We start from the raw sequence: 23,390 nt of genomic DNA on the forward strand, positions 1-23,390 counted from the left end.
GCCAGCCCTATGTTTGCGACAGCGCTATTACGTGGATTGAGGAGGAGTGATTACGTGGATGCTGGAAGAGCCGGACCAGAACGCAGCCAGAAAAAATAACGGCCGCTCGGGAAAGCCGAGCACCTTGGCCGATTAGGGTTAAGTGGATCAGGAAGCCGAGGACCACTTCTCGACTGATGATGTCAATCGTTTCTGGGTTTAATGAGGAAAATTAAGGGGGGGGAGAGGGGGATGGCTGCAGCAGATATACGAATTTGAAGTATCGGAGGTTTGGTGTTTGTTATTTCCAGTCTCACTTAGCGATGCGGTCAGGCGAGGAAATAGCAGGAAAGTAGCTGGTTCGTAGTAATACAGTTTGACAAAAATAAAGAACATACATAGAAAGAGAGTTGAAAATTAGCTATCCTTCGGTTATAATATCCCTTAACCGAAAGGCGAATGATATCTGCCACGATAAAACGAAAAGGGTGATCGTTGTACCCGGATTGCTGTAGATCTCGGTCCCCAGGGTTCCAACCTGCACCTTTGTCTGAGTAGAAATTTGATTCAACATAGCCGAAAGAAAGGGAGAAAATCAGAGAAGAGTGGGAGAAAAGAGAGAGAGAGGTAGGAGAAAGGCAAGGAAAGAGGGAGAGAAGGCATAGGCATTGGACACATCTATGTCCACAGATGGTCATCTATATAGTCATCCATGATTCCTCTGGCTTATTAGTAGGGTTTAAATTAATATACTTCGATAAGAGTAAATCATATATGAAGATAGAGAACTCGAAACAGGGTTCGAAAAAGGATAGAAAAGTATACATAAAAGAACACTCGGTTTTGATAGGGTACATAGTTAGTCCAACTTAAGTTACTAAATATAGACAGTACAAGTAAGGCCTTTAATGGGGCTGAACGAAGGGACACTTAGAGTCGGGACTAGTAACGTATACTGTGTTATCTTAGATTATAAGATACCTGAGTACCAGAAGCACCTATACTCTTCTAAGTCAATATCAATAGCTTTGCTAAAGCAAATCTATCGATAACTAAACAACCCCCCCCCCCCCGCCGCCAGTCTCTACCCATTAAGACCGAAGTAAGCTCACACCGTAGAGTTGAGTTGCATCTGAACCCATTCATCCACCGTCGTAGGCTCCCGCTGAATCAACCACCGCAGCACATTGGGACTACCCTTCAAGCCACGTCGGTTGTAGAACAAAATGAGTCTCTCAGCCTCATCCCGGGTGATATCAGGGCGCAGGTCACCATCAGCGGCCGGACTAAGAAAATCTTGATCCACAAGTTCGCCCACATAATGACCGGGCTGTTTACCCCCAAACAAAAATTTCAGAACATTTTGCACGCCCGTCTCAAAGCTGGGGACATGGACTGCGATGCTCTTTCCAGTGTGCTTTTCAATCACTTTCACAACCTCCGTATCCGAGATCGGCAGCGTCGAGCACAGAGGATACTGGGCAAGGTAGTGCGGCTCTCCCTCTCGCAGAACGCGGGCCGCAGCCTCAGCCAGGTCCCGGAGCGCGATCATGCTGTTGGGGACGTCCGGGTTCCAGAGTCTCTCGAGGGAGGGACTCGACTGGCTAGCGAGCGCCGCAACCGGGTACGCATCCATGAAGTTGGTGGGTTGGAGAATGGTGAAGTTCAAAGGACTGAGGTTCAGACGCTCTTCGATCCGGCTCTTGAGGTCGTGCTGCATCAGATTGCGATGCTGTGTGCACAGCACGCTAGAGAAGACAAAATGTCGGAATTTATTTCCTGGGGTCTGGCTTTCGGCCACGGCCGCGTTGATCATATTGAATCCCATTTCGGTCTCGCGCGAGTGGAATGACGGCCCAACATGGTATACTGTCGTCGCGCCGCTTAGGAGCTTGCAGCACTCATCCAACGATGAGATATCAGACACGACTACTTCTGCCTCGGGGTATTTGGTCTGTAGTTTCGATGCAGAGTCGTGCGAATGGGCGGCAAGTCGAAGTTTGAATTGTGTTTTCTGATAGATCAGAGGAATGAGATGCGAGCATTGTTTGCCACTAGGGCAGGTGATAACGAGAATCTCGCTCATGATGGGCTTTCAACTTGACCGAGGAAGTTTGAGAGAAACAACAAGAAATGAGGATGTGCTGTGGGTGTATGAAGTATTTCTCTCGGGTGAGATTGAGTTTCCCCCACCTCTTCCCCGCTATGTTGCTTTAATTAGTTCTTGTGCCCAAGTGAAGGCCCATTTTTACCTGAATATGGGCCTAATATGATGGCATATGCGATTACTCTTGGCGAAGCCCCCATATTTGATCGGTCTCCGAGAATTAAATCCGAGCAAGAAACGATCTCATGTAATCTCGGTGGGAAGGATCAACATTTTATGAAGCACTCTTAGTGTGAATTCTTCGGGCTATATGGCGCCCTTGCCGATCTGTCTCTGTCTTGTATACCAGCAAGCCCTATGATTTTAACCTCTCTGAGTTAACAAAGTGAATAATCACTCTCTTCAATACTTCGCAAGAACTATACTGTATTAGGGTTGAAGTTGGGATTTTTTACCTCACCTAGCCCCAGTGAAGCTCTTGTAGGGGCAGCTGTGCTTACTAGAAATCAATATTCCACAAAGGAGCTCTTTTGATGCTTTTTCTGGGCTCAGAGCGTGGAGAAATAGTGCTCAGAATCGGAGATGGACAGACCAAGCCGGATAATACCAGTTATAAGCCCTGGAAAAATCCATTAATTCTCCCACCTTACAAGTAGATTAGTAGATTAGATCCAAGTGTCTGGTAGACAACTACAAAAGGTAAAAACATAGCTTATTTATGGGTGAATCTCGACGCCAAAGAGAGAAGGGCTATAGATAAGAGTCAATGCACGATTAAATCACCGGTGCCCATAGCGTCATCCCCACATCTCAACCAACACTCTGCTTGTCTATCGTGCTGCCATCGATCTCCTTGGATGGGAGAAACACAAACACTCATCTCTAATTACGTCCAATGTCAAAAAGCATCTGGAGTTTTGGCCCAAGTCTCTGGAGTATATAAAGGGGCACCGACATCCCTGGTCTTGAGTCGGCGATCGACGCAGCCAGTCAGGGATACAGCAGAACTTCGAACATCGATTCGACCATCTATGGTTCATGGACAGGATGAGACTGAATTTTAGTGAGCCTCCGACTCCGACATTGAGTCGCCAGAACACGGTGCTTCATGGCCACCACCAGCGCCGAAGCACCCATCCGCATCTGCTGTCGACGCGAGTCAAGCCAAGAAGGTAGAGTGCGGATTTCTTATGCTACCTTTAAACATAAAATAGCTAATTCTCTACAGATGGCCGCTGGTATTCCGATTCATCAAAGGAGCTATCCACGGGGCCATTTTGCTGCCCGTTACGTTGCACGCCATGTTTACGGCCTTTGTCGTGTACCTCGACACGTATGTATTCGACACTGTGGGACTGCCCAGCAGCATCGTATGTTACTTCAAAGTCCATCTCCTCGAATCTATATCGCTGCCCAGCTAACACTCGGCCAGATCCCCTCACTTTCCATCGTCGTGGGCCTAATGCTCGTGTTCCGCAACCAGACCTCCTACAACCGGTTCTGGGACGGGCGAAACGGGATGAACACGATGAACACCTGCGTCCGAAATCTTGCACGCACCATTGTAACCAACAGCTACAGTGCGACGCGGGGCCCGCCCAACGCTGCCGAGCGCGAGGATGTCGAGCGCACCATCCGCATTCTCATGGCCATCCCGTACGCCGTTAAGAACCATCTGCGGGCGGAATGGGGCGCCGCGTGGGATTACGCCGGTGCGTTTGGCGGTGACTTGAATGAACGCGGCACGGCTGCGTACAACCCGGACTATGCCGGCTTGCTCCCCGCGGGACTGGAGGGCCACGAAGAAGACGGGTTGGGTCTCCCGTTCCAATTGACCTTTTTTGTGGATGGGTTTTTCAAGCGTGGCGAGGAGCGTGGTTGGTTCAATGCGCCCGGTGCGAGTCAGATGCAGGCTCAGCTCAATGCCTTGACGGATGCATATGGGCGGATGGAGACGATTAAGTTGACCCCCATTCCGGTGGCTCATCTGTAAGTTTTGCCCGTTTTTGTACCTTTTTCCTTGTAGTCACACGAACTTCGCTAATTGTCTCTGTAAATGTACTATAGCATCCACCAAAAACAAGTCCTCGCCCTTTTCGGCTGCGTAATCCCCTTCGCAATGGTCGATGACCTGGGCTGGTGGGCAATCCCTATTGTCTCTTTGGTCATTTTCACCCTCTACGGGATCGAGGGTATAGGCTCGCAGCTGGAAGATCCATTCGGCTATGACCGAAATGATATCAAGATGGATGCCATCGTTGGTGACTCCAAGACGGAGATTGAAGTGGTATTGTCCGAGTGGCGCAAGCATGCAAAGGCCATGGAGGCTAATATGAGCTCGCGCGATGGAGCAACTGGCCACGGGGATCGGTGTCTGACACCTCATCACAATGGAATCGGAGGTGATGGAGGCGACAGGAAGTTTCTACAGCCGGATCTGTTTTTGAAGCTGAGACCACGGACAGCGGTGTAGGGAGTCTTAACTAGTAAATATGGGAATCGGGGCGATAGTACATATTGGTGCCATGCTTGACTGGTATTTCTAGGCCAGAATCTACTCCATTTTATATCGGAGGCTCTAATGCCAGCACACCATCCAAAATCGACTCTGGCGTTACACCATCTAACACCTGGGACACCGCTTCAAGATCACTCCCGTACTGCAGACTCCGGTCATCAAAAGGATCTGCGACGATGAGTCGATGGCGAAAGACCTTTCGCGCAGCCAATGCCACGATCGAGGGTGTCAGGTAATCAATGCCGTGCAAGGGCGCGAGAAGCCTGCAAAATTGGAGAGATCAGCATTTTACCCTCGGTTGTTCATTGAAGAATATACTTTGTGGGCTTACTGCGCAAATCGGGAAAATTGAATGCTTGCTCGGGCAGACACGCCCCCGGCAACTGCACGACTGAGACGTAAGAAGACGACGATATCTTGAATATACCGAACCACTTCAGCGCTTATGGAAACCGAGACGCTTGCCTCTTGAAGTTTCTCCATTACCTAGAGGCAGTTTTCATCAGTCAACAGGTGGTATTTTTCACTAGAGTTTCCTCAAAAGAGAAGGTGCTTACTGTTCGATCTATTTTGGGGCCTTTGTTTCGCAGAGGCTTCTCTGGCCTGCGGATAACAGAGGATGCTGACAATTGCTCATCTGCAAGCCAATCGTTCTCTTCAAGATAGATATAACCATCTTCGGCGTCATGAAAATGGGAAATCAAGAGATTATCGCTCTGTGAGGAAAATCAGCGGGCAATAACGGGATACCAGAAAACTTGAGAGACCAACCAAGTGCGTCTTTAATGGTGGCCGGAGATATTCAGATTCCCGCACGACCAGTGGAATAAAAAGGAAGTCTGTAGGTGCATGAAGAGAGCCGTTCTCAGTGACCAACGTCCTCGATCGCATCAACTATTCTGGTTGTCAATGTGGGTAGTTCTGGCACAACGCGACTACTAGAAACTGACCTGCAGAATTTGGGCTTGAATGTTCTCGTTGACAACATTGAAGTTCTTTGCTATGACAATATTGACAATGTTGCCGGTGTCATTAGGTGTGCTGGGGACCGGGGATTTGCTGCGATCCCGAGAACTCTTAGATTATACCCTGTTAGTACATACTTATTACCCCAAACACACGCTCATAATTCAGGTACACACAGATTCGACATTCATCCAGGGACGCGAAGGGTGCGCGTGGCCTCTTCGCGCATCTGGGATACGGATGTCATTTCCGATGTCCTCGAGAGACGTTGCTGAGGAGCAATCCAAGATAGAGCATGAGAAATCGAATGTAATGGAGCAAATCTATTTTCTATATTAGCCTCATGATTTTTTTCAACATTTGTTCTTCAGTCTGCCCTTCCAGCACGCACCAAGGCAAGTTCTGTCGCAAGGTCATGGATACAAGTGGCGGTGGTTTCGATCAAACAATGTTCATGGGCGACCAGGCACAGAAACAGGGCCACTTCGAGAGCAGAGAGTTGCTGTGCAATCTCATTCAGACCCAGCCCATCCATGCTTCGACTCCATGGGCAATGCGGACAATTTCCAAGAATGCGGACGGAGACGCGAATCGTGGGGATCGGCGGATCGGAAGGAGGATGTTTTCGCCTTGTATACCAGGCAGATAAATTGCCTAATATTGACTAGCGCCAGTACTCACAGCTTCCCCGTCGCAGCTTCTCCCCAACACGGTGATCGATGGTGTCGCCAGGATCATCGCCCGAGGCATCCTCCCTCCAATATGGCGCCTTCAAATCCTCTTGCCAATTGGCAGAAGATCGGGGACAGCTTCTACCGCAAAGTCCCTCTGTATGATGCCATTTTCGACGAGGACGTCGAACTAGAGAACTACATCGTCGCGGGCGCCCCTTACGGAGGAGCGATCGGTAGGACTCTGCATTATCCAAACTTAACGGTCGGGCGAAGCTTACATAGGAATGGGTACATCTAGCGCTGTACCGCGATGAAACCAAGCCATACAGGCTTCAGGACGCGCAGGCTTCCCGATCGAGCATTGACATCTATACCTGCTCTGGAAAGCAGATTAATCGCATCAATGTAGGTTTCGAAGAGCTTGTTTAAGCGTGCTTTTTTATGGCATTCCAAGCATATGCTAACTGGACTCCAGTGGGAGCAAGCCACTATCCGAGGGCTGGGCTGGTCCGACAAGGAGGAGCTCTTGGTCGTTGCCGAGGATGGAACGGTGCGACGTTATTTTGGCTTGGATGGCGAGTTTACTTCCTTTTCTCTTGGGAACGTGAGTTTTCCTCTTTACGGTGGATATCGACTGCAGTAATCAAAGCTGACCATCCATCAGGGCGCCGAAGAATATGGCGTGAGAGCCTGTCAATTCTGGGCCTCGGGCCTCGTGGCATTGCTGTCAAATAATCAACTGATTGCTGTCTCCAAATATGATGAGCCGCGCCCAAGGTTGCTCGCTCCTTGCCCAGAGGGTGAGGTCTCCTCGTGGTCGTTGATTCCGCCGGCGCATACGCTTTCACGCTCTGTGGAAGTCCTGCTGGCCGTCGATAAGACGATCTTTTTGATCGACTCGAACGACGCCGAGGACAAGATCCTGCAGGATGGCCCATTTAAACATGTGAGCGTGTCTCCGACCGGTCGCTTTGTCGCAATCTTCACAGGGGAAGGCAAGCTATGGGTGGTCAGCAACGACTTCCAGAACAAATTCAGCGAATATGATTCGAAATCCCGGGTTCCTCCAAATACCGTCAACTGGTGTGGGGATGATGCAGTCATTCTTGCTTGGGAGGATGAAATGCACTTGGTTGGCCCGAATGGTGTGGCATCAAGGTGAGTGACATTGCATGTACTGTCTGTGAAAGCTGCTCAACGACCATAGGTACTACTACGACGGCCGCTTCCACCTTATTCCCGAATTCGATGGGGTCCGGCTCATGACTAATGATACGTGCGAGTTTCTGCACAAGGTCGCTGGTAAGTTACTCTTCACTGCCCCGAATGGGCAATCATTGATATATGCCATAGGCGTGACGGAGGAAATATTCCGATTTGGCTCTTCTTCTCCAGCATCTGTGCTTCTTGACTCCGTGGAACAGCTGGAGAAAAAATCACCCAAAGCAGATGAGAACATTCAGCGGATCCGCTCCAGTCTTCCCACGGCGGTCGACACTTGTATCAAAGCAGCAGGTCACGAATTCGATGCCTACTGGCAGAAGCGGTTATTGAAGGCCGCGTCCTTCGGGAAATCCGTCCTCGAGCTCTATAACAGTGATGAGTTTGTGGAAATGGCCGAAAAGCTTCGCGTTCTCACAGCAGCAAGGGATTATCATATTGGCTTGCCTCTTTCTTACGAGCAATACTTGCGTCTCACCCCCGAAGGCCTCGTTGAGCGCTTGATTAATCGACATGAGTACTTGCTTGCAATCCGAGTCTCAGAATATCTCCAAATCCCGGCCGATCGAATCTACGTTCACTGGGCGAGCCAAAAAGTCAAGGTCTCAACAGTAGATGATGAAGCTGTATGCAAGCTCATTGTCCAGAGGCTGGAGGGAAAACCCGGCATCTCCTTTGAGATCATTGCTCAGGCTGCCTATGACGAGGGTCGCTCCCACCTGGCCACTCAGTTGCTGAATCACGAGCCACGGGCTGGAAAGCAGGTTCCCCTGCTGTTGAACATGGAAGAGGCTGAGCTTGCTCTTGATAAGGCTATTGAGAGCGGTGACAATGACCTCGTGAACTATGTGCTTTTGCACCTGAAGAGTAAACTTCCTCTGGCAAGCTTTTTCCGAATGATCAATACCCGTCCCGTGGCTTCTGCGCTTGTGGAAACTGCTGCACGAGGCGAGGACACAGAACTGCTCAAGGATCTTTTCTATCAGGACGACCGACCCATTGAGGGCGCTAATGTCCTGCTCACAGAGGCCCTGCGTGAAACAGAGCTACAGCGGAAGACTGAGAAACTTCACCTGGCATCACGCTTGTTGTCCGACTCTAAAGATGCGACTGTGGTACTTCACCAAAAGCTGGTCTCCGAGGCTTCTCAGCTTTTGAAGGTCCAAGAAGCGCTGGATAGGGACTTGGAAGACCGAACCGAGTTTGTCGGTTTAAGTCTCAACGAGACTGTTTACAGGCTTATCCGGGCTGGCTACGGGAAAAGGGCCCACAAGATGCAAGGTGAATTCAAGATACCTGAGCGGACGTACTGGTGGTTGAGGCTCAGAGCCTTGGTGGCTAAACGAGACTGGGGTGAGTTGGAGGAGCTTGCCAAAACCAAAAAGTCTCCAATCGGATGGGAGGTAAGACATCTATCTCGACTTGCTAGGGCGCACAGCTGACAACGACAGCCTTTTTATAATGAGATTCTGGGCGCGGGAAACACCAAGCTGGCATCGGTATTCGTCCCGAAATGTACCAACCTACCCGTGGCCGAGCGAATTGAGATGTGGGTCAAGTGCGGAATGATTGTGAAGGCGGGAGAAGAGGCACAGAAGGCCAAGGACCTGAACACCCTGGAACTCCTTCGTACACGAGCGTCCGGGCCTGCAATTACCGAAATCGAACGCATGATCAATCAAATGAGACCGAGGAAGTGATCTCAGGCGAGTCAACGCTCCCAATGAACCCTGCAGACATGCCAGGGCTATATCCTTGCTCAGGTAATCTCATCGTCTTCATCAACGGTGGCCGGGTCCTCGGCCACGGGGTTGGCGACCACGGGAGTTGGTTGAGAAACGGCAGCGTTTGCAGTGGATGTGGATGGTACGGTGTCCTCGGCCATGGCATCGTCGCTGGCCTCGCCTTCGCTCTCCTGGTCCTGTTGGAGAGCTGCAAACATAGACGATTTCTGATTTGTGTCCTCCCAGTCAGCCTGAGGGGAGTTATTTTGTCAGCTTCTGTACATCACAAACAGGGCAATCAATCATGAATCCATACCCTTCGTGCTTTGACATTTTTCGCACGGGCAACGCTTTTGGCCTTTTTTATTTGCAATTGATCCGAAACTGCCTCAGCCCTTTCCATGCCCTTTTCCTGTCGTAACCTTTGGGCTCTGGAAATTCTCTTTCCTTTGCTCTGCTTTTTCTGAATACCGGCATTTGATCGTTCCGCCAGAATCGAGGGGCGCTGGACGGTGGGGGAAGAAGCTCGAGGCAGAGAGGTGAGAGATTTGTCCACGTTCAGGCCCGGCGACACAGCTCGCCGTGCGGCACGGGAGTTCTGGGATGCGGCTAGATAATAAAGTTAGACCAGTATGGAAGCAATGAGAGGGGCTCAACTCACGTCTGTTTTTAGCCATGATGTTTTGAAAGAGTCGAGGCTGAATTGTCTGTGTGGAGAAGGCTGCTATCGATAAAAAAAGTTTTGCGGAGGGCGAGATGCACCAGCCGCGCAACTCCAAGTGTATACCTTCGTTTCGCCTCTTTCTCCGCCTTCCCCTTCGCTCCTCCCACACCCAGTTCCATCCGATGCCCCATACTTACCAGGATTCCTTCCTGCTGTGGTGGCTCTTTCGTTCTTCAAACCAGCCATGAACGCTCGCCGCGAGGGCGCTGATACCTTTTCAAGCCGCCCCGTCCATTACGCAAGCCGAAACACCCAGTATGAAACCGCTCGCGCGGCGCTGCAGAACAATCAAGCGCTAGCATATACATTTGCCGTTATCGTCGCTGGCTATCTCGTGCTGGATTACCTTGGATTTGCCCCCATCTCGTTGATCCAGACCCTCTGGAACGGTCTGGTTTATTTCACCCCGGCTCGAATCGTCGTCGCATTAGATTCCCGCATGTCCACCTCCGACTCCTCCCCCTCGGACCCATCGCCGATGTCCTTTCAGTCGAAGAGCGAAGCGATGCAGCGGATCTTCGGACTGGACAACAACACTTTCCCGTTTATCTCTCGATCTCGGTCCCTCTCGGGTCTTGGAAATGCCCTTCTGGGTAACAGCGCAGATGCCACTCCCCCGGGGCTTGGGAACTGGGATAACTCTTGTTATCAAAATAGCATCATTCAGGGGCTGGCATCACTGAAGTCGCTGTCGGCTTTCCTGGACCGGAATGTTGAGGTGTTGGCTGAGAAGGGCTCGTTCTCGACGCACCAGGCGCTCCGGGGTATTATTGAGCATCTCAACAGTTCATCAAACTACGGACACAAGCTTTGGATTCCTCCGGATCTCAAATCCATGAGCAGCTGGCAACAACAGGATGCACAGGAGTACTTTGCGAAGGTGGTGGATCAGATCGACCTCGAGATTTTGCAAGCGTCACGAGGGCAGACAAAGAACATGGGACTCAAAATGACTGGGCCGGAAGAAAATATCTTTAGTGACAGTCATGGTGAAGGAACTACAGTGGAAGATCCTTGGTCGACATTGGCGATCGAGAAGGCCTCTCTCCGCAATCCTCTTGAGGGTTTGCTCGCGCAGCGGGTTGGGTGTATGAAATGCGGATGGACTGAAGGATTGTCGCTCATCCCATTCAATTGCCTCACCGTTCCCTTGGGAGGAGACTTCGAATATGACATCCGCAATTGCTTGGATCAATACATGACTCTGGAGCCTATCGAAGGAGTGGAGTGTGCCAAGTGCACGTTGCTGCGCGCGCAAGAGCAGCTTCATAGTCTTCTCGGTGGGATCGAGGAAGATGAAAACCAGCCGGTCAGCTCCGAGTCGCCGAACATGTCCAGCGCGCTGAGGACTTCGGCCCAGTCGCGGCTGGAGGCTGTTCAGGCCGCCCTGGAAGAGAACGACTTCGCCGAGAAAACGTTAGCGAATCAGTGCCATATTCCTTCGAAAAACCGGGTGTCGACTACCAAGTCGCGTCAGGCGGTGGTCGCGAGAACGCCTCAGTGTCTTGCAATTCACGTCAATCGAAGTCTCTTTGATGAGATGACTGGCATGTTGAGAAAGAATTACGCAGCGGTGCACTTCCCTAAAACCATGGACTTGAGCAATTGGTGCCTCGGCATCCACGCGGGCGGTACTCCCGGCGACACGCTGGAGCGATGGGAGACAAATCCTAGCGAGTCTATGCTTCCCCGGCCGGGCGATGCCATGCATGTTCCGAGCCGACGGTACGAGCTCCGGGCTATTATCACACACTACGGGCGACACGAGAACGGTCATTATATCTGCTATCGCAGGTATCCAACCACAGAATTCCCAGCTCCTGTGCCGGTCGAAATTCAGCAAGCCGAGGGCGATAAGGAAAAGTCCGAGCGATGGTATCGGCTCAGCGACGAAGATGTGCAGATGGTCAGCGAGGCGCATGTGATGTCCCAAGGGGGTGTGTTCATGTTGTTCTACGAAGCGATTGAAGATGTGCTCCCGGCTCATCCCCAACGGTCCGCACGGCCCGACTCCGTCCCGTCCGAGTCTGCCGAGTCGGTGTCCAACTTCACCATGCCAGAGGGCATGTCCACCGCCTCGACCGTGACGGACGCCGAGTCCAGCACCTCGCGCGCCACCAGCGTCTCGGCGCCCGATCATGTTTCACTGCCCGACGTCAAGCCTGCCGCCCCGTCCTTGAAGACGTCGAATGCGGTGAACATAAACTCCACCTCATCAACGGACGAAATCAACTCTCCGTCCCTGATCACTGCATGAAATGTCCCCTGTCTTTTTTTTTTCTTTTCTCTTCCTGTCCTTCACCAGCACATTCGAGCCGGCTGTCCGGCTCACTGCATCATGATACCCGGGAGCACAATCCATTTTGGGGGCGTTTATTGGGGGTTCTTTGCATAGGAGTGTATTGTCTAGAGAAAGGTGTACTTGTATTGGAGATTAAGGGGGTGTTCAAGTCAAAACCGGGTCTGCATTGCCCCGTTTTGCAAAGGATATTTTAAGGGGTGGTTAATTGCATACTGCTTAGTTGGCGAAACTTCCAGAAATCTTGTAATGCGAAATTGAGCTGGGATCAAAACAGACCGGGTTGTTGCTTGGTTTTGGATCTATGAAGTCTGAGCACACAAAATATATCGACGTGAACACGGCATGCAACTGGACAACATTAAGCTTAATGGCAATACAATATTTAGAGTTATTTTCTCAAGTAACTATACTCACATTAATCCTGCTAGGAAGCACAGCAAATATCTAATCACTCACAATTCACACTACTAGGATACACCCCCCAACCCCAGCAGCCAGCCGACGCAACAACCGCACCTTCTCTGCAAAGAACCCGCAGCGCATACGCGCCCCCCTCCCCGTCGAATTTAGCATCGCAAAGAAGACGACCCCTCGAAGAACACCCCGAAGAGGCAACCCCAGAATTCACCGCCAGTTGTTCTGTTTCTCCCCCTACCAAAGACCGACTTCCACCATCCTAGATCCTAGATTATGCACCCCCCCCCCAAACAAGTCTACACTGGCTAATTTCCATCCAAGCATATATCCATGTCAGTCTGGCATATACCTCCGAGGGAATCCCTGACTCTACATACCGCCTTTTCTATTTCTCTTGTCGGTCGGTCGGATCTGCTTGTTTGTCCGGGATGTTGCTTTTCACGCAGATAGGCCACACGGGTATAGACCCTAGCCTCGAGGAGATTGGAAGGGTTTGACCGCAAAGGAGGCGACATGGGTGCCGTCGATAGGCAGATAAACTGGTAAAACTAGTAGATAGTAGACAAACTAGCAGGGGCATCAAAGAAAGAGGAACGAGGGGCAAAGATGGTTCTATCCGCTGGATTGGCAATCCCGTCTAACCAACCAAACCCTCGACTCTTGCAGATAGAATATGATACCAAGAACAAAATATTCTTCAAGGAAGAATATTTGTGCTGAGTATTAATTTTTCTTTTCTTTTCTTTTGTTTTGTATTGTCATATGGGCTTTGGAACACTGCCTAGAAGTATCCGGACCGATATTACCCGAGCAGAACCCCCAACCCCAGAAATACTAAGAAGGTTCCACGATTGGAGGAGTGTAAGATATCTCGAGATGAAGAGGGAATGGAATAGCCCAATCGCGAAGGGCATGTTGAACAGTCTGGGGGAAACGAGGCGTTTCATTAGATTGATGATTGTGACCGTGGCATATTATTGAATCAGGAGTTCTTCATTACCGCTATACTTCTAATACTCATCATCATTTAGTACAGTCTCGGATATACCTGAGATACTCCTTGCCTCGACGGGTTCATCTCACATTCTCCAGAGTGGGTCTCCCCATGGGGGAAGCGTTCCATGGTTCCGAAGAAATAGACATACATTACATACTTTATGTACATACATATGCCTGTTAATATACATCTACCTACAGACACTATACACACATCTAGATGTATGGCCACACCGTGCAGGTGGCGATCGGGTGGCGGGAAGGATGGTCGATCTCATAGCACAGGTTTGGTAGTGGATGAGGGAGGCTGGATGTGTCGGATAGAAGATATCTAGCAGATAAACATAAAAATATACCTATGATGATCAAGAATTAAGCGCAATGCTTGCAATCAATTTTTCCTGATCACTTTATGCTTGATCACTTTCTGGTCCCCTTGATCGGACCCGACATGCTCGATTGGGTTCAGCGATCTTGCATCCGCGCTGCAGGTGCAGATGCAGGGTAATCCCGGAATGGCTGGTGTTGAATAGGGATAGATGGGAAGAAGTAATATGATATCGAATAGAGAATAGATATAGAATGGAGTTTGCTATATCCACTTGTAGGTTTATGTCTGTATCCATGCTATGCTCTCGATAGAGTCCTCGCTTAGACACAGGCAAACATACAGTGGACCATTGCAAACATCCAGGTGAAACAAAAGTCCAGCTCAACGCCGAGCCATCTCCATATATTAAGTCATACCCCCAGCCCCACGCACGGTCGAGGTCTCGGTCGATGCTCCCGTTCAGGAAAACGAGCCCCATGAATCGAGTTCCAATTCTTCGTCTAGCGAGTCCCAGGGGAATGGGAAACCGGGGGCCACGGGCAGGAAGCTATCGACAGCACCGAGAGCCTGGGAAAGGGGGTGACGATCATGAACCGCGGGCCGAGCCAGAACCAGCATTTGAATAATATTTCACAAGTACGAGCGAGCTGTCAATCCCCCCCTTGTACTAATGTGGACGATCAGTAATTATTGAGAGGATGGGGAAGACACTCACATCTGTCTGGTTGTTATGTATGGCTGTGATGTATGGGCTGTGTGGACTTGCCCCTGACAGCCCTGCCTTTCCTGTCCCCTGTTCCCCGGGCCGCGGAAGTCCCCAGGACCTACCCGCCAGAGACAAAGCCAGAGATCGACACTCATCTACATGTGATGTGTTCAATTCCCAGGGAGGTGGGACGTCATGTGGGATCGCCTAAATTCCAGCCCCAGTCTCTCTCGCCGTAGAAAAGAAGACAAAAAAGAATCCATTGAGAGATCTGCAATTCGAAGGCTGCGTAACGGGTCGACGGGGAACCCGGTGCGACGGGCCGGCCCACTTGGCGTCGGGGAAGACATTTGCTCGTAAGCTTGAAGATCCTGAGGAATAGGAAATGAGAAATTAGATATTGGAGATAAATGGGATAAATGGGGAGAGAGAGTGGAAGAGATAGATGATAGTCGATGATAGTCGATGGTAGATGGTAGAGATAGAGAGGTGGTAGGTGGTTGGTAGAAGAGAGAGACTCTTTGTTTACGAATTCTAGACCCCAACGCTTGAAACTTGGTGGCGAGTGATTATTTACTTTTGATATAATTGCTTCTATTATTATTATTATTATAGTTATAGTGATATTTATTCTCTGCGAGTATTCTTTGATCAGATATTCTTCATTTATACTATAAACATTCGCAATAAGATAGAAATAATATATGGATGGTATTTCATTCACCATAGTGGATCTGTTCGGGCACCCTAGACTGGCCGTAGAACCCGTTTCCCCGTCAAAGGATGCAGGAATGACTCCCTCGACCCGACGCTGGGGACAACATGGTGGATGCCCAGTTCATGTTTTCTCTCTTATTCCTGAGGTCCCCTAATTCTTTTCCTGATTTCCTGAAATCATCTTCATTTTCTTCTTCTACTCTTCACTATTCACCACCACCTATTCCCTGTCAGTCGGTATTGACGTGGTGATTCCGGCCTGATTTCACCGCTACACGCCCATCCTTGATTTCCCGTGCATTTAGGGCTTGATTGCGCCCGCGACTGCAGCTTGATACCGTCTCTCGATTTAAGCGGTGACAACTGGGGTCCAGTGATTGGGGAAAATTCTTATCTCGAATAAAAGCGAAAAGAAAAAAAAAGGAGAAAAGATTTTCAGATCGGACCGGATTCCCCGCAAGCTTGGGCAGCCCTTTCGGGGAAGACTGCGAAGTCGCAAGGGGAGAGGATTGTTACAAGCTTAGGCCTCTCTCATCTGACGCTTGTGTCGGGTAAACAAAAAAAAAAAAACAAAAGCACAGCCGATACATCGTATTTTGGCTGTCAGATCAATTCGCCGATCGATTGATTGATCGGGCGGAAGCAGCATCCGCCTCGATTTTATTCAATTTATTTGATTTGATTTATTTGATTTGTCTCAGCGCTGCAAGGGTGTGTGGAAGTCTAGAAGTCTTCCCCGGCTTTGATATCGGGCATGCTCTGTTGATAAACTCTCTTCCTGCCTCTCATACGCCTCATTACTTCTGGACCTTACCGGTCTATCTTTCTCTCTTCTTCCTCTCACTCCCCTCTCTACTCTACTTCATCATCTCTTCACCATGTTTATCCCCATTCAGTCGCGCCTGCGCGGCATGTCTCTCGCAAAGGCGACTACTCTCGCCCCCGTGGCCAGCACCGACCCTGCTCAGGTCACCTTCAGCTGGAGTGGCAGCTCATTCGAGTCGTGTCCATTGTCGACTCCTACCGCACCGCCGCCTACTCCCAGCGACTCTCTTCTGGACATCAACCCACGCAAGTCCTCTTTCTCCAGCGAGTATGGGATGGGCGCTGCCTGTGCCTTCCCATCCTGGCCCAACCGCCCCTCGCTCTCTAATGCCGACTCGACTGATTCATACGCGAGTGCTCGCCTCTCAGACGAAGACTTGCTCTGGATGCCGGAGAACGCCAACGTCGCTGTCGACGAGCCTGCCCTCCAGGCTCCCGAGCCCATGTCCTCCATGAGCATGGAACAGCAACTGCAGCGCATGCGTGTCATCGCCGAGGAAGAAGACCGCGCCCGCTTCATGGCCAAAGTCGAGGCTCATGCCCGCGCCACCCAGGCCCTGCGCACGGCGAAGCTGGCGATCGTCGACGAGCGCGAGAACACCAAGCAGAAGACACGCCGAGTGGTCCCCAACGGCAAACGACGAGCCCACTCGTCCTCGGCCAAGGTGACTTCGCGCACCTGAACAGTTCGCCTGCCGATTCATCCCTCCCCCATAGGGTGCAGCGCAGGCGCTGTTCAACCCACCTTCCCACTTCACCACTACCAGCTCTGATAATTCCACCTATCTCTCTGATACCACACCCCCCACCACTTGCGATCCCTCCGACACACCGGTGCATGTGTTGGTTTCTTTCTTTTTTTTTTCGCCATCACCCGTGATACCCGCCAGCACGTCCCAGTGATCACAAATCAAATGGCGTGACTCGGTCCTCGTGGGGGTACCCAAGGCAACACGCACTGCAAACGCAGCATCTGAGTCACCGCCAGAACGCCTAACGCGTCGATCCTCAGCCTTCCGACCCTTGCGAGTTGTACATAGAAGTGAAGCGCACGGGTCATCTCCATATCCCCGCGCTTACTAATATTTCGCTGGCGGCGCTTGCAGAAATCCCTCCGTCACCGCACCTTTTCTAGAGTCTCTTTATCTTTTGACCCTTTTTCACCGCTGGTTGCTTTGCCTTGGTTTCTCGGCTCTGACTCATACCGAATTTTTTTTTTTTTTTTTTTGCATCTGTTGATTGCGTTCTATGCGCCGGTGTTGGTAGGCATCCAGCGAATCCCTTCATGTGTATCCCCCCGATATCACCTATTTCGGAGTTTCCAGCGCCTCCTTTCTCTTCTCCCTTGCCATTTTCTTTTTTTCCTTTTCGTGACGCATCCCGATAACGGTCCCGGTGTTTTTTTCTTTGTGTGTTCCTAGCGCCTCATTCTAGATACCCCCGATACCCCCCTTTTCCGTCAAAATACCCCGTCTTGTATCTTAGCTACTTTTTGTTATCTTTTGCTTGTTTCTTTCAACCCGATTGGCGCTTCTTGTGTCTTGTGTTTTCTTGCCCTCGCTGGTTTTTAGAAGCTCATCGTTGGAATGCAACATTCAAACGCTTCAACTTGCATATTTTCTAATATCCTTGATATAGATATCACCAAGCCATATTTGGGCAGTAAAAAAAAACTAAATGCAACTCCGGCCTTGATTATTGCGTTTCTAAATGTTCGTATCAGACGTCCGTTGGTAATCTTTCGCCATCCAAGATCTCACTCCGTAAGCATATATTTCCAAGGTGGTACCGGTTTATACTTTCAATTTTTGTAATGCATCTAGACTGCCTTCTCTTTGTGTGTGAGGTCTCAGTAGTCTGCTATGCGAAATCATTTTCTCGAATCCTTAGATTTTTTAAAACTTCGATTTAATTAGTTTAGTTCCATGTCCTTGGAGTGCTTCGCTACACCCCGCAAGAACCTTCACTTAAGGGATGGAATGCTATTTTTTCTTTATCTGGGTTTAAAATATGATCTCTTTTTTCTTATTTGCTATTAGTGAGCAGGAGGTAGTAAGTAGTCTAATATCTTGAAATGAAATTGCCTTGGCTCGAATTTATAAAGTTAACCTCAATCTAAATCAAAAGTATACACACACAGCATAACCATCTAACCGAGGGGTTTTAACCGAAAAATTTCAAGGTAATAAGACACTAAATTGGATCAGTTCTCAGCCTTGATTGTGTGGCACCCTTTCAATGACCCTTAATGGGCCTAATTTATACGTATCGAGTAGAATCCCCGATATTAGAAGAGCCCATTGCGGAAGGCAAGGCTTATATAGTATCCGGAGAGAGCACTACCTTTTAGATTATAGCTTATGGTACCTCCTCCCTTGTTCTAAGTTTCGATTTTTGAAAGCCAAGCCATATAAGACGAGCCACATTTTCGTACTACTTGTATACATGCTCCATTCGTTGTCCAAGATCTCTACAATGAGAGATATTAGATCTAAGAAATACCTCTGCGAGAGCTAGACTACAAACGAGGCATCTCGGACTACACTCATCTTATAATTAATGACCAATGAACCTAGGCCGCGCCGCTAAACAGCTTTAAGAGCTACTTATGCAGTGGGAGCATCTAGATCGCCGACTATCATCCTCACTATGTGTACTACGGAGTATCCGGTACCGTGAGAGACAGTTATTCCAACCACAAACATCTAGCCTTTAACTTCATTGAAAGGGCCACAAAACATAAAGTACGAGCATTACAAACGCAAGACTGCTATCTCTAATCGCGACGCGAGCACATTCCTCGAGAACAAATAAATGGGCTAGATGAAACGACTGTACTGAACACAGGGGCGGTGTTATTATAAAGTTAAAGATGGAGGTTGATAAAACTAAACGGTGCTCAAGGGCATGCTCAGCGAATTCCGCACCGTTACTGATAGCCGCTCTCAACTATATTGCTTTTTCGCTACTTGGTTGCAATTCTGTCGTTCTTTGTATGGCCGTACTTTAAAGGCTTTTTTACCCTTCTACAAGTTACGGGAAGCTGGCCCCAGTAGAAGATGTAAACCATATAAATTCTTAACATCTGAGGAATAGAATAGTCAACTTGCAAACAATTCTCCTCATTCTTCTACATCTACCTCAATTACGGATGACTCCCTCCCCTCTCTCACTCCAACCACAACAATGAAGCTCTACGGTGCTGCATTCCTTGCTACCCTCCTTCCGCTGGCACTTGCCGCACCGACCCCGGAGTTCCAAACCCCCCAAGGCCGTCTCTCACTTGGAAAAGCGAGAAGGAACTAACGACTGTGGCGCGACCTACGACACCGTGAAAGAACTCTCAGATGGATCTCTCGATACGGAAGATTGCAAGGATCTTATAGACGAAATCACCGCAGACAAAACCTACAGACTCGACTCATCGATCCACACGATCGAGAAGTACGGGACCTGTGCTATCGCCGTCGCCAAAACCGACTCGGACACGGAGAATATCGATGGTGGGAGTGTCAATCTTCCCACCTACTGGTCCAATATGCTCTTGATAACTTCTCGGGTGGTGAGAGGGTCGGGGGCAAGGGCTTGATGTCGTGCCCGGGTAATGCTGGAAGCACCTGGACGCTCAAGTTGGTATGTTTACCACACTTAGGGTGGGGTGTTTGAGGGATTATGAGCGAAAGACTGTAAAGACTTGTGCATAGACTGTGTATATAGAGCTAGATATTTCCTGTCTAACGAGAAAAATTTGTTTCCATACTTCCTACAGTATGCTAATATAAGACTTTCTCAAATACGCAGCTCACAAAATAAGCTTAAATTCTTACAGTTTTATTTTGGGGCTTGGTGTAACCATAAAGCAGAGATAGAACCCACTCCCACATTATTCAGAAACGGGTTTATAGAATACAGCTTTATAGCTGTCAAATACTGTTTGACTCCGAGACATAAATCCATCCCATCGCCCAGGATTTATAGCGCATGAAGTCGGCTTCACCATGATCAGCCCGCTCTAGTTCATGATTTCCTTGTGCAGACCAAGGAACTGGTTTCAGCAAGAGCCATTTGTTTCAGTATTACGGAGGCTTTGACTCATAATTCGTGAGAATGTGTCCTCGTTCCCAAATTTCTGCCCGATGCCGCGCCTTGCGCCAATCCCTTGTTTACCCGGTGAACGGCTGTTATCAGCGGCCGTTGACCCGTTAACGCCACTCGACCTTGCCTGGCCTGCCAGAATACCGGAGATATCTTCGGGGTAACACCGATGAATATTCCCCGTTGAGCGGCTTTGGTTTTGGTTTTGGATTAGGCCTGGTTTCTGACTGTCTGCCGTTTGTTTTAGTTCCTCCAATGTTGTATTGTAGGGTTTGTAGATGCGTCGATACGATGACTTGGCAAGGAAGTTAAAAATAGATTAATATTTGTATTCTTATTAATTGTTATTTCTGCACGAGGGTAATAGTAAAAAATGAAAAGAAAAAAATCCAAACCCTGTCTGGTCCGTCTCACTGTTGGGGCTTGCGGCCTGACCCATGCCAACACGTCCAAGTAAGGCTGCACCGACCAGGCTGAGGCATGATAATGCAATTGTGAAGCTGGAAACCCTATTGGGTTGGTTATATTCCATCTAGGGTTTCAGCTAGAAGCAGAGTGAGGACTTCCTGATGGAAATACTATGATGCTTTGGTAAACTATTTATAGAAGCTGCGTAAACGGATATTAGGTCAAGTCAGGTATAGTAAACTCGGTGAGTTTAATGCGCATTGCAAACCCGTGTTGCTTCTACCGGTACATTATCATAATGATGTATGCCAATTGATACTCCCGATGATATGGATCCCTAAATTCACCAGGTTAGGGAGGAAACACTACAACCCCTTCCCAAACAACTCGTTCCCAATCTCCTTGAGTAACGGCTCCTTTTGCAGTGCGGGGACCTTAGCCTTCGCCCCAAGCGTCTCTGCAACGCTCATCGCCCGACACAGATCCACCAGCGTGCCATCTAGAGGTGCCTCGTATACAAGCAACCCCAGCGCAAACAACAGCCCATGTAATGCTTCAGGACTCTGGTCCTCGCGAGCCACAGCCTCGAGCAATGATGCCGTCAGCTCGACCAGGTCTTCTTCCGGGATACGGTCAGTCCCGTTGCTGAACCGAGAGTTGTGGTTAAAGGCCGCGAGGTTGTAGGCAAATGAGGCGGCGACGACGCGCAGGTTGGCGTGCGCGTCTAGTAGCGAGTTCGTGGCGAGGCGGAGACAGGTTTCGCGGAGAAGAGGTGACGATGAAGACGGTGATACGGCGAGTTGTTCGGTGTAGAGAGGGCTGCTGAAGAGGTTGCAGGTGAGTTGCAGGGCGACGATACGGAGATTGTAAGGGCTGGTGGACAGCTCGTCGGTAGAGAGTGGAGTGAGGAGCGTGAGGAGGGTTCTGTGCTGCGCTTCTTCGGCAAAGTAGCCGCTGATCCGCGGGTCTAGGAAGAGGAGGCGGACGAGGTCGACCACCGCAAACTGACTGTCGCGTGGAAGCGTTGGGTAGGTTGATTGAAGGGTCGTTGCGAAGGCCGGCAGCTCGGGGACCCGTGCATCGGCGGCAGGATTGCTGCCGGAGTGGCGGATTTTGACGAACTCAATGGCGGCCGCTACGCCCGGGCCGTCTTTGAATGCCACCGGCAATTTCTGGATGAGCTTGTCGAGTGGAGGCACTTTCTTGTAGGCGACGAAGTTCGTGATTGGCCGCTGCAGGCTCGGAAGCCGGAGCTGGCGATGTGGATGCGGCGGGTGAGCCATCTCCAGCAACATACGGACGTTACCCTGGAGCTGAGCTGGATTGGCACCGCTCCACTCGTCGAGTTTCTCGCCTTTGAGAAAAGTCATAAATGTCGGAGTCGCTCGCACCCCGTACTTCATGCTCACGTCGTACGCGGACCCGATGTCGACCTTGATGAGCGTACCTCGATCCCCGGCCTCCTCTGCTAGCTCATCATATATTGGGTAGACGACCTTGCAAGGCGGACAGGTTGAGGACGTGAAAAAGATCACTGCGCAGGTCTGAGATGCGCCGGCCAGCTCGCTTTCTAGTAGGTTCAGGCTGCTGACTATCCGGACTTTACCCGCCGGACAGGGCGCTGCAACAGTCTTAGGGACCTGTGGCTGAGCACTTGGACCAGGGACAGTCCCGGGGCCAGTGCCTTGAGTGACACCGCGCAGGGCATTCTCAATCTGTGGTTTCATCATCTTCCCAAACGGGGTCTCGAGAAACGTGCGAGGCAGATTACGGATGTTATCCGGGATGCCTTTGCCCACGAGAAACATGGAAAGATCCTGAGTGAAGTTATTGCAGTTATGTAGAAAGAGATCGTAAGACTGCGATATGTCAGACATGGGCCCGCAAATGATTTACCCTTTCCTTGCCGTGGGGCTATATTGAAGACTCACCTCGGGGGTGTAGATGCCAGCCAACGAGCTGAGATATTCTTCAATCACATCAGCGGGAAGCTCTGTACTTCCCAGATGCACAACCTCCATCGGCTGGCCATGGTGAGTACTCCCCGGAGCGGCGGTCTGAATGCCCTGGCCAAAGTAATACTCGACGCCGTCGAGCACGATAGATGTATGATAGATGGCATCCATTTGTGTCCCTGTCAAGGGGAGAGAGTACTAATTGATTGACCCAGTCAGATAAGGACTGGTTTATTGGAACACCATGCGATGTACATCGCGAGACACATACCATGCGCGCAAGACCCTGTGGAGTAGATTAGCTGAGAATTTCTCGGTGTCAAACAGAAAAACCTACCTTTGACAGGTCGTAGACATACAAATCGACATCCATCTTGCTGTACACAATATCCGAATATGGTGGATCGAAGGTGATGCCAGCACCAGATATGGGAGATCGCCAACAGCCTGGAGGCAGCAATCTGATCACGTCAGCAGAATCACGGGTTCTGATGCCTTCGACCATCTTCCACTCTAACATTGGGGATGGAAGGCATGATGATGATGGTGTCTATATCCTACTGGGAAGGCCTAGAATATACAGGGGAACCGCTTCGATTACAAATGAAAAATACCAGGGACAAGGTAGTGATACTGGTTGCATTTCTACTACCCACCCAGTTGGTACTGCGTGAGAAAACAGCGAACTGGTGTCACAGTAAAAACGAGTCTTCAACAAAGACATC

The 23,390-nt window shown here is 49.9% G+C and overlaps 9 protein-coding genes across 9 annotated transcripts; 5 read left to right on the forward strand and 4 right to left on the reverse strand.

The window, feature by feature from the left end:
* Positions 1 to 1,087: 1,087 nt before the first annotated feature.
* Positions 1,088 to 2,065, reverse strand: NUU61_004178 (uncharacterized protein; the record flags this gene model as incomplete). The annotated part of the gene is made up of 1 exon (XM_056654760.1): positions 1,088 to 2,065. One exon carries the CDS (start codon positions 2,063 to 2,065, stop codon positions 1,088 to 1,090), a length of 978 nt encoding a protein of 325 aa, XP_056512787.1.
* A 1,068-nt stretch (positions 2,066 to 3,133) lies between these two features.
* Positions 3,134 to 4,559, forward strand: NUU61_004179 (bestrophin family protein; the record flags this gene model as incomplete). The annotated part of the gene is made up of 4 exons (XM_056654761.1): positions 3,134 to 3,258; positions 3,315 to 3,456; positions 3,519 to 4,075; positions 4,154 to 4,559. 4 exons carry the CDS (start codon positions 3,134 to 3,136, stop codon positions 4,557 to 4,559), a joined length of 1,230 nt encoding a protein of 409 aa, XP_056512788.1.
* A 91-nt stretch (positions 4,560 to 4,650) lies between these two features.
* NUU61_004180 (uncharacterized protein) lies at positions 4,651 to 6,105 on the reverse strand (the record flags this gene model as incomplete). The annotated part of the gene is made up of 7 exons (XM_056654762.1): positions 4,651 to 4,867; positions 4,936 to 5,090; positions 5,162 to 5,320; positions 5,376 to 5,498; positions 5,555 to 5,680; positions 5,747 to 5,893; positions 5,962 to 6,105. The coding sequence occupies 7 exons, from the start codon at positions 6,103 to 6,105 to the stop codon at positions 4,651 to 4,653; spliced, it is 1,071 nt and encodes a 356-aa protein (XP_056512789.1).
* A 227-nt stretch (positions 6,106 to 6,332) lies between these two features.
* vp16 (tethering complex subunit VPS16) lies at positions 6,333 to 9,165 on the forward strand (the record flags this gene model as incomplete). The annotated part of the gene is made up of 7 exons (XM_056654763.1): positions 6,333 to 6,477; positions 6,543 to 6,649; positions 6,720 to 6,848; positions 6,909 to 7,402; positions 7,452 to 7,546; positions 7,598 to 8,868; positions 8,917 to 9,165. 7 exons carry the CDS (start codon positions 6,333 to 6,335, stop codon positions 9,163 to 9,165), a joined length of 2,490 nt encoding a protein of 829 aa, XP_056512790.1.
* Positions 9,166 to 9,224: 59 nt separating this feature from the next.
* On the reverse strand, positions 9,225 to 9,866 carry NUU61_004182 (Alb1 domain-containing protein; the record flags this gene model as incomplete). The annotated part of the gene is made up of 3 exons (XM_056654764.1): positions 9,225 to 9,440; positions 9,506 to 9,798; positions 9,851 to 9,866. The coding sequence occupies 3 exons, from the start codon at positions 9,864 to 9,866 to the stop codon at positions 9,225 to 9,227; spliced, it is 525 nt and encodes a 174-aa protein (XP_056512791.1).
* Positions 9,867 to 10,097: 231 nt separating this feature from the next.
* NUU61_004183 (ubiquitin-specific protease UBP1) lies at positions 10,098 to 12,170 on the forward strand (the record flags this gene model as incomplete). The annotated part of the gene is made up of 1 exon (XM_056654765.1): positions 10,098 to 12,170. The coding sequence occupies one exon, from the start codon at positions 10,098 to 10,100 to the stop codon at positions 12,168 to 12,170; it is 2,073 nt and encodes a 690-aa protein (XP_056512792.1).
* Positions 12,171 to 16,260: 4,090 nt separating this feature from the next.
* NUU61_004184 (uncharacterized protein) lies at positions 16,261 to 16,890 on the forward strand (the record flags this gene model as incomplete). The annotated part of the gene is made up of 1 exon (XM_056654766.1): positions 16,261 to 16,890. The coding sequence occupies one exon, from the start codon at positions 16,261 to 16,263 to the stop codon at positions 16,888 to 16,890; it is 630 nt and encodes a 209-aa protein (XP_056512793.1).
* A 2,503-nt stretch (positions 16,891 to 19,393) lies between these two features.
* NUU61_004185 (uncharacterized protein) lies at positions 19,394 to 19,796 on the forward strand (the record flags this gene model as incomplete). The annotated part of the gene is made up of 2 exons (XM_056654767.1): positions 19,394 to 19,481; positions 19,507 to 19,796. The coding sequence occupies 2 exons, from the start codon at positions 19,394 to 19,396 to the stop codon at positions 19,794 to 19,796; spliced, it is 378 nt and encodes a 125-aa protein (XP_056512794.1).
* Positions 19,797 to 21,075: 1,279 nt separating this feature from the next.
* Positions 21,076 to 23,185, reverse strand: NUU61_004186 (bifunctional C97 family peptidase/thioredoxin family protein; the record flags this gene model as incomplete). Its single annotated transcript, XM_056654768.1, has 4 exons — positions 21,076 to 22,569; positions 22,642 to 22,863; positions 22,937 to 22,951; positions 23,003 to 23,185. 4 exons carry the CDS (start codon positions 23,183 to 23,185, stop codon positions 21,076 to 21,078), a joined length of 1,914 nt encoding a protein of 637 aa, XP_056512795.1.
* Positions 23,186 to 23,390: the final 205 nt, after the last annotated feature.

The sequence above is a fragment of the Penicillium alfredii genome (genome assembly GCF_028826965.1).
Source record: "Penicillium alfredii strain IBT 34128 chromosome Unknown utg000005l_segment0_segment0, whole genome shotgun sequence".
In the NCBI taxonomy this organism is placed as follows: Eukaryota; Fungi; Ascomycota; class Eurotiomycetes; order Eurotiales; family Aspergillaceae; genus Penicillium; species Penicillium alfredii.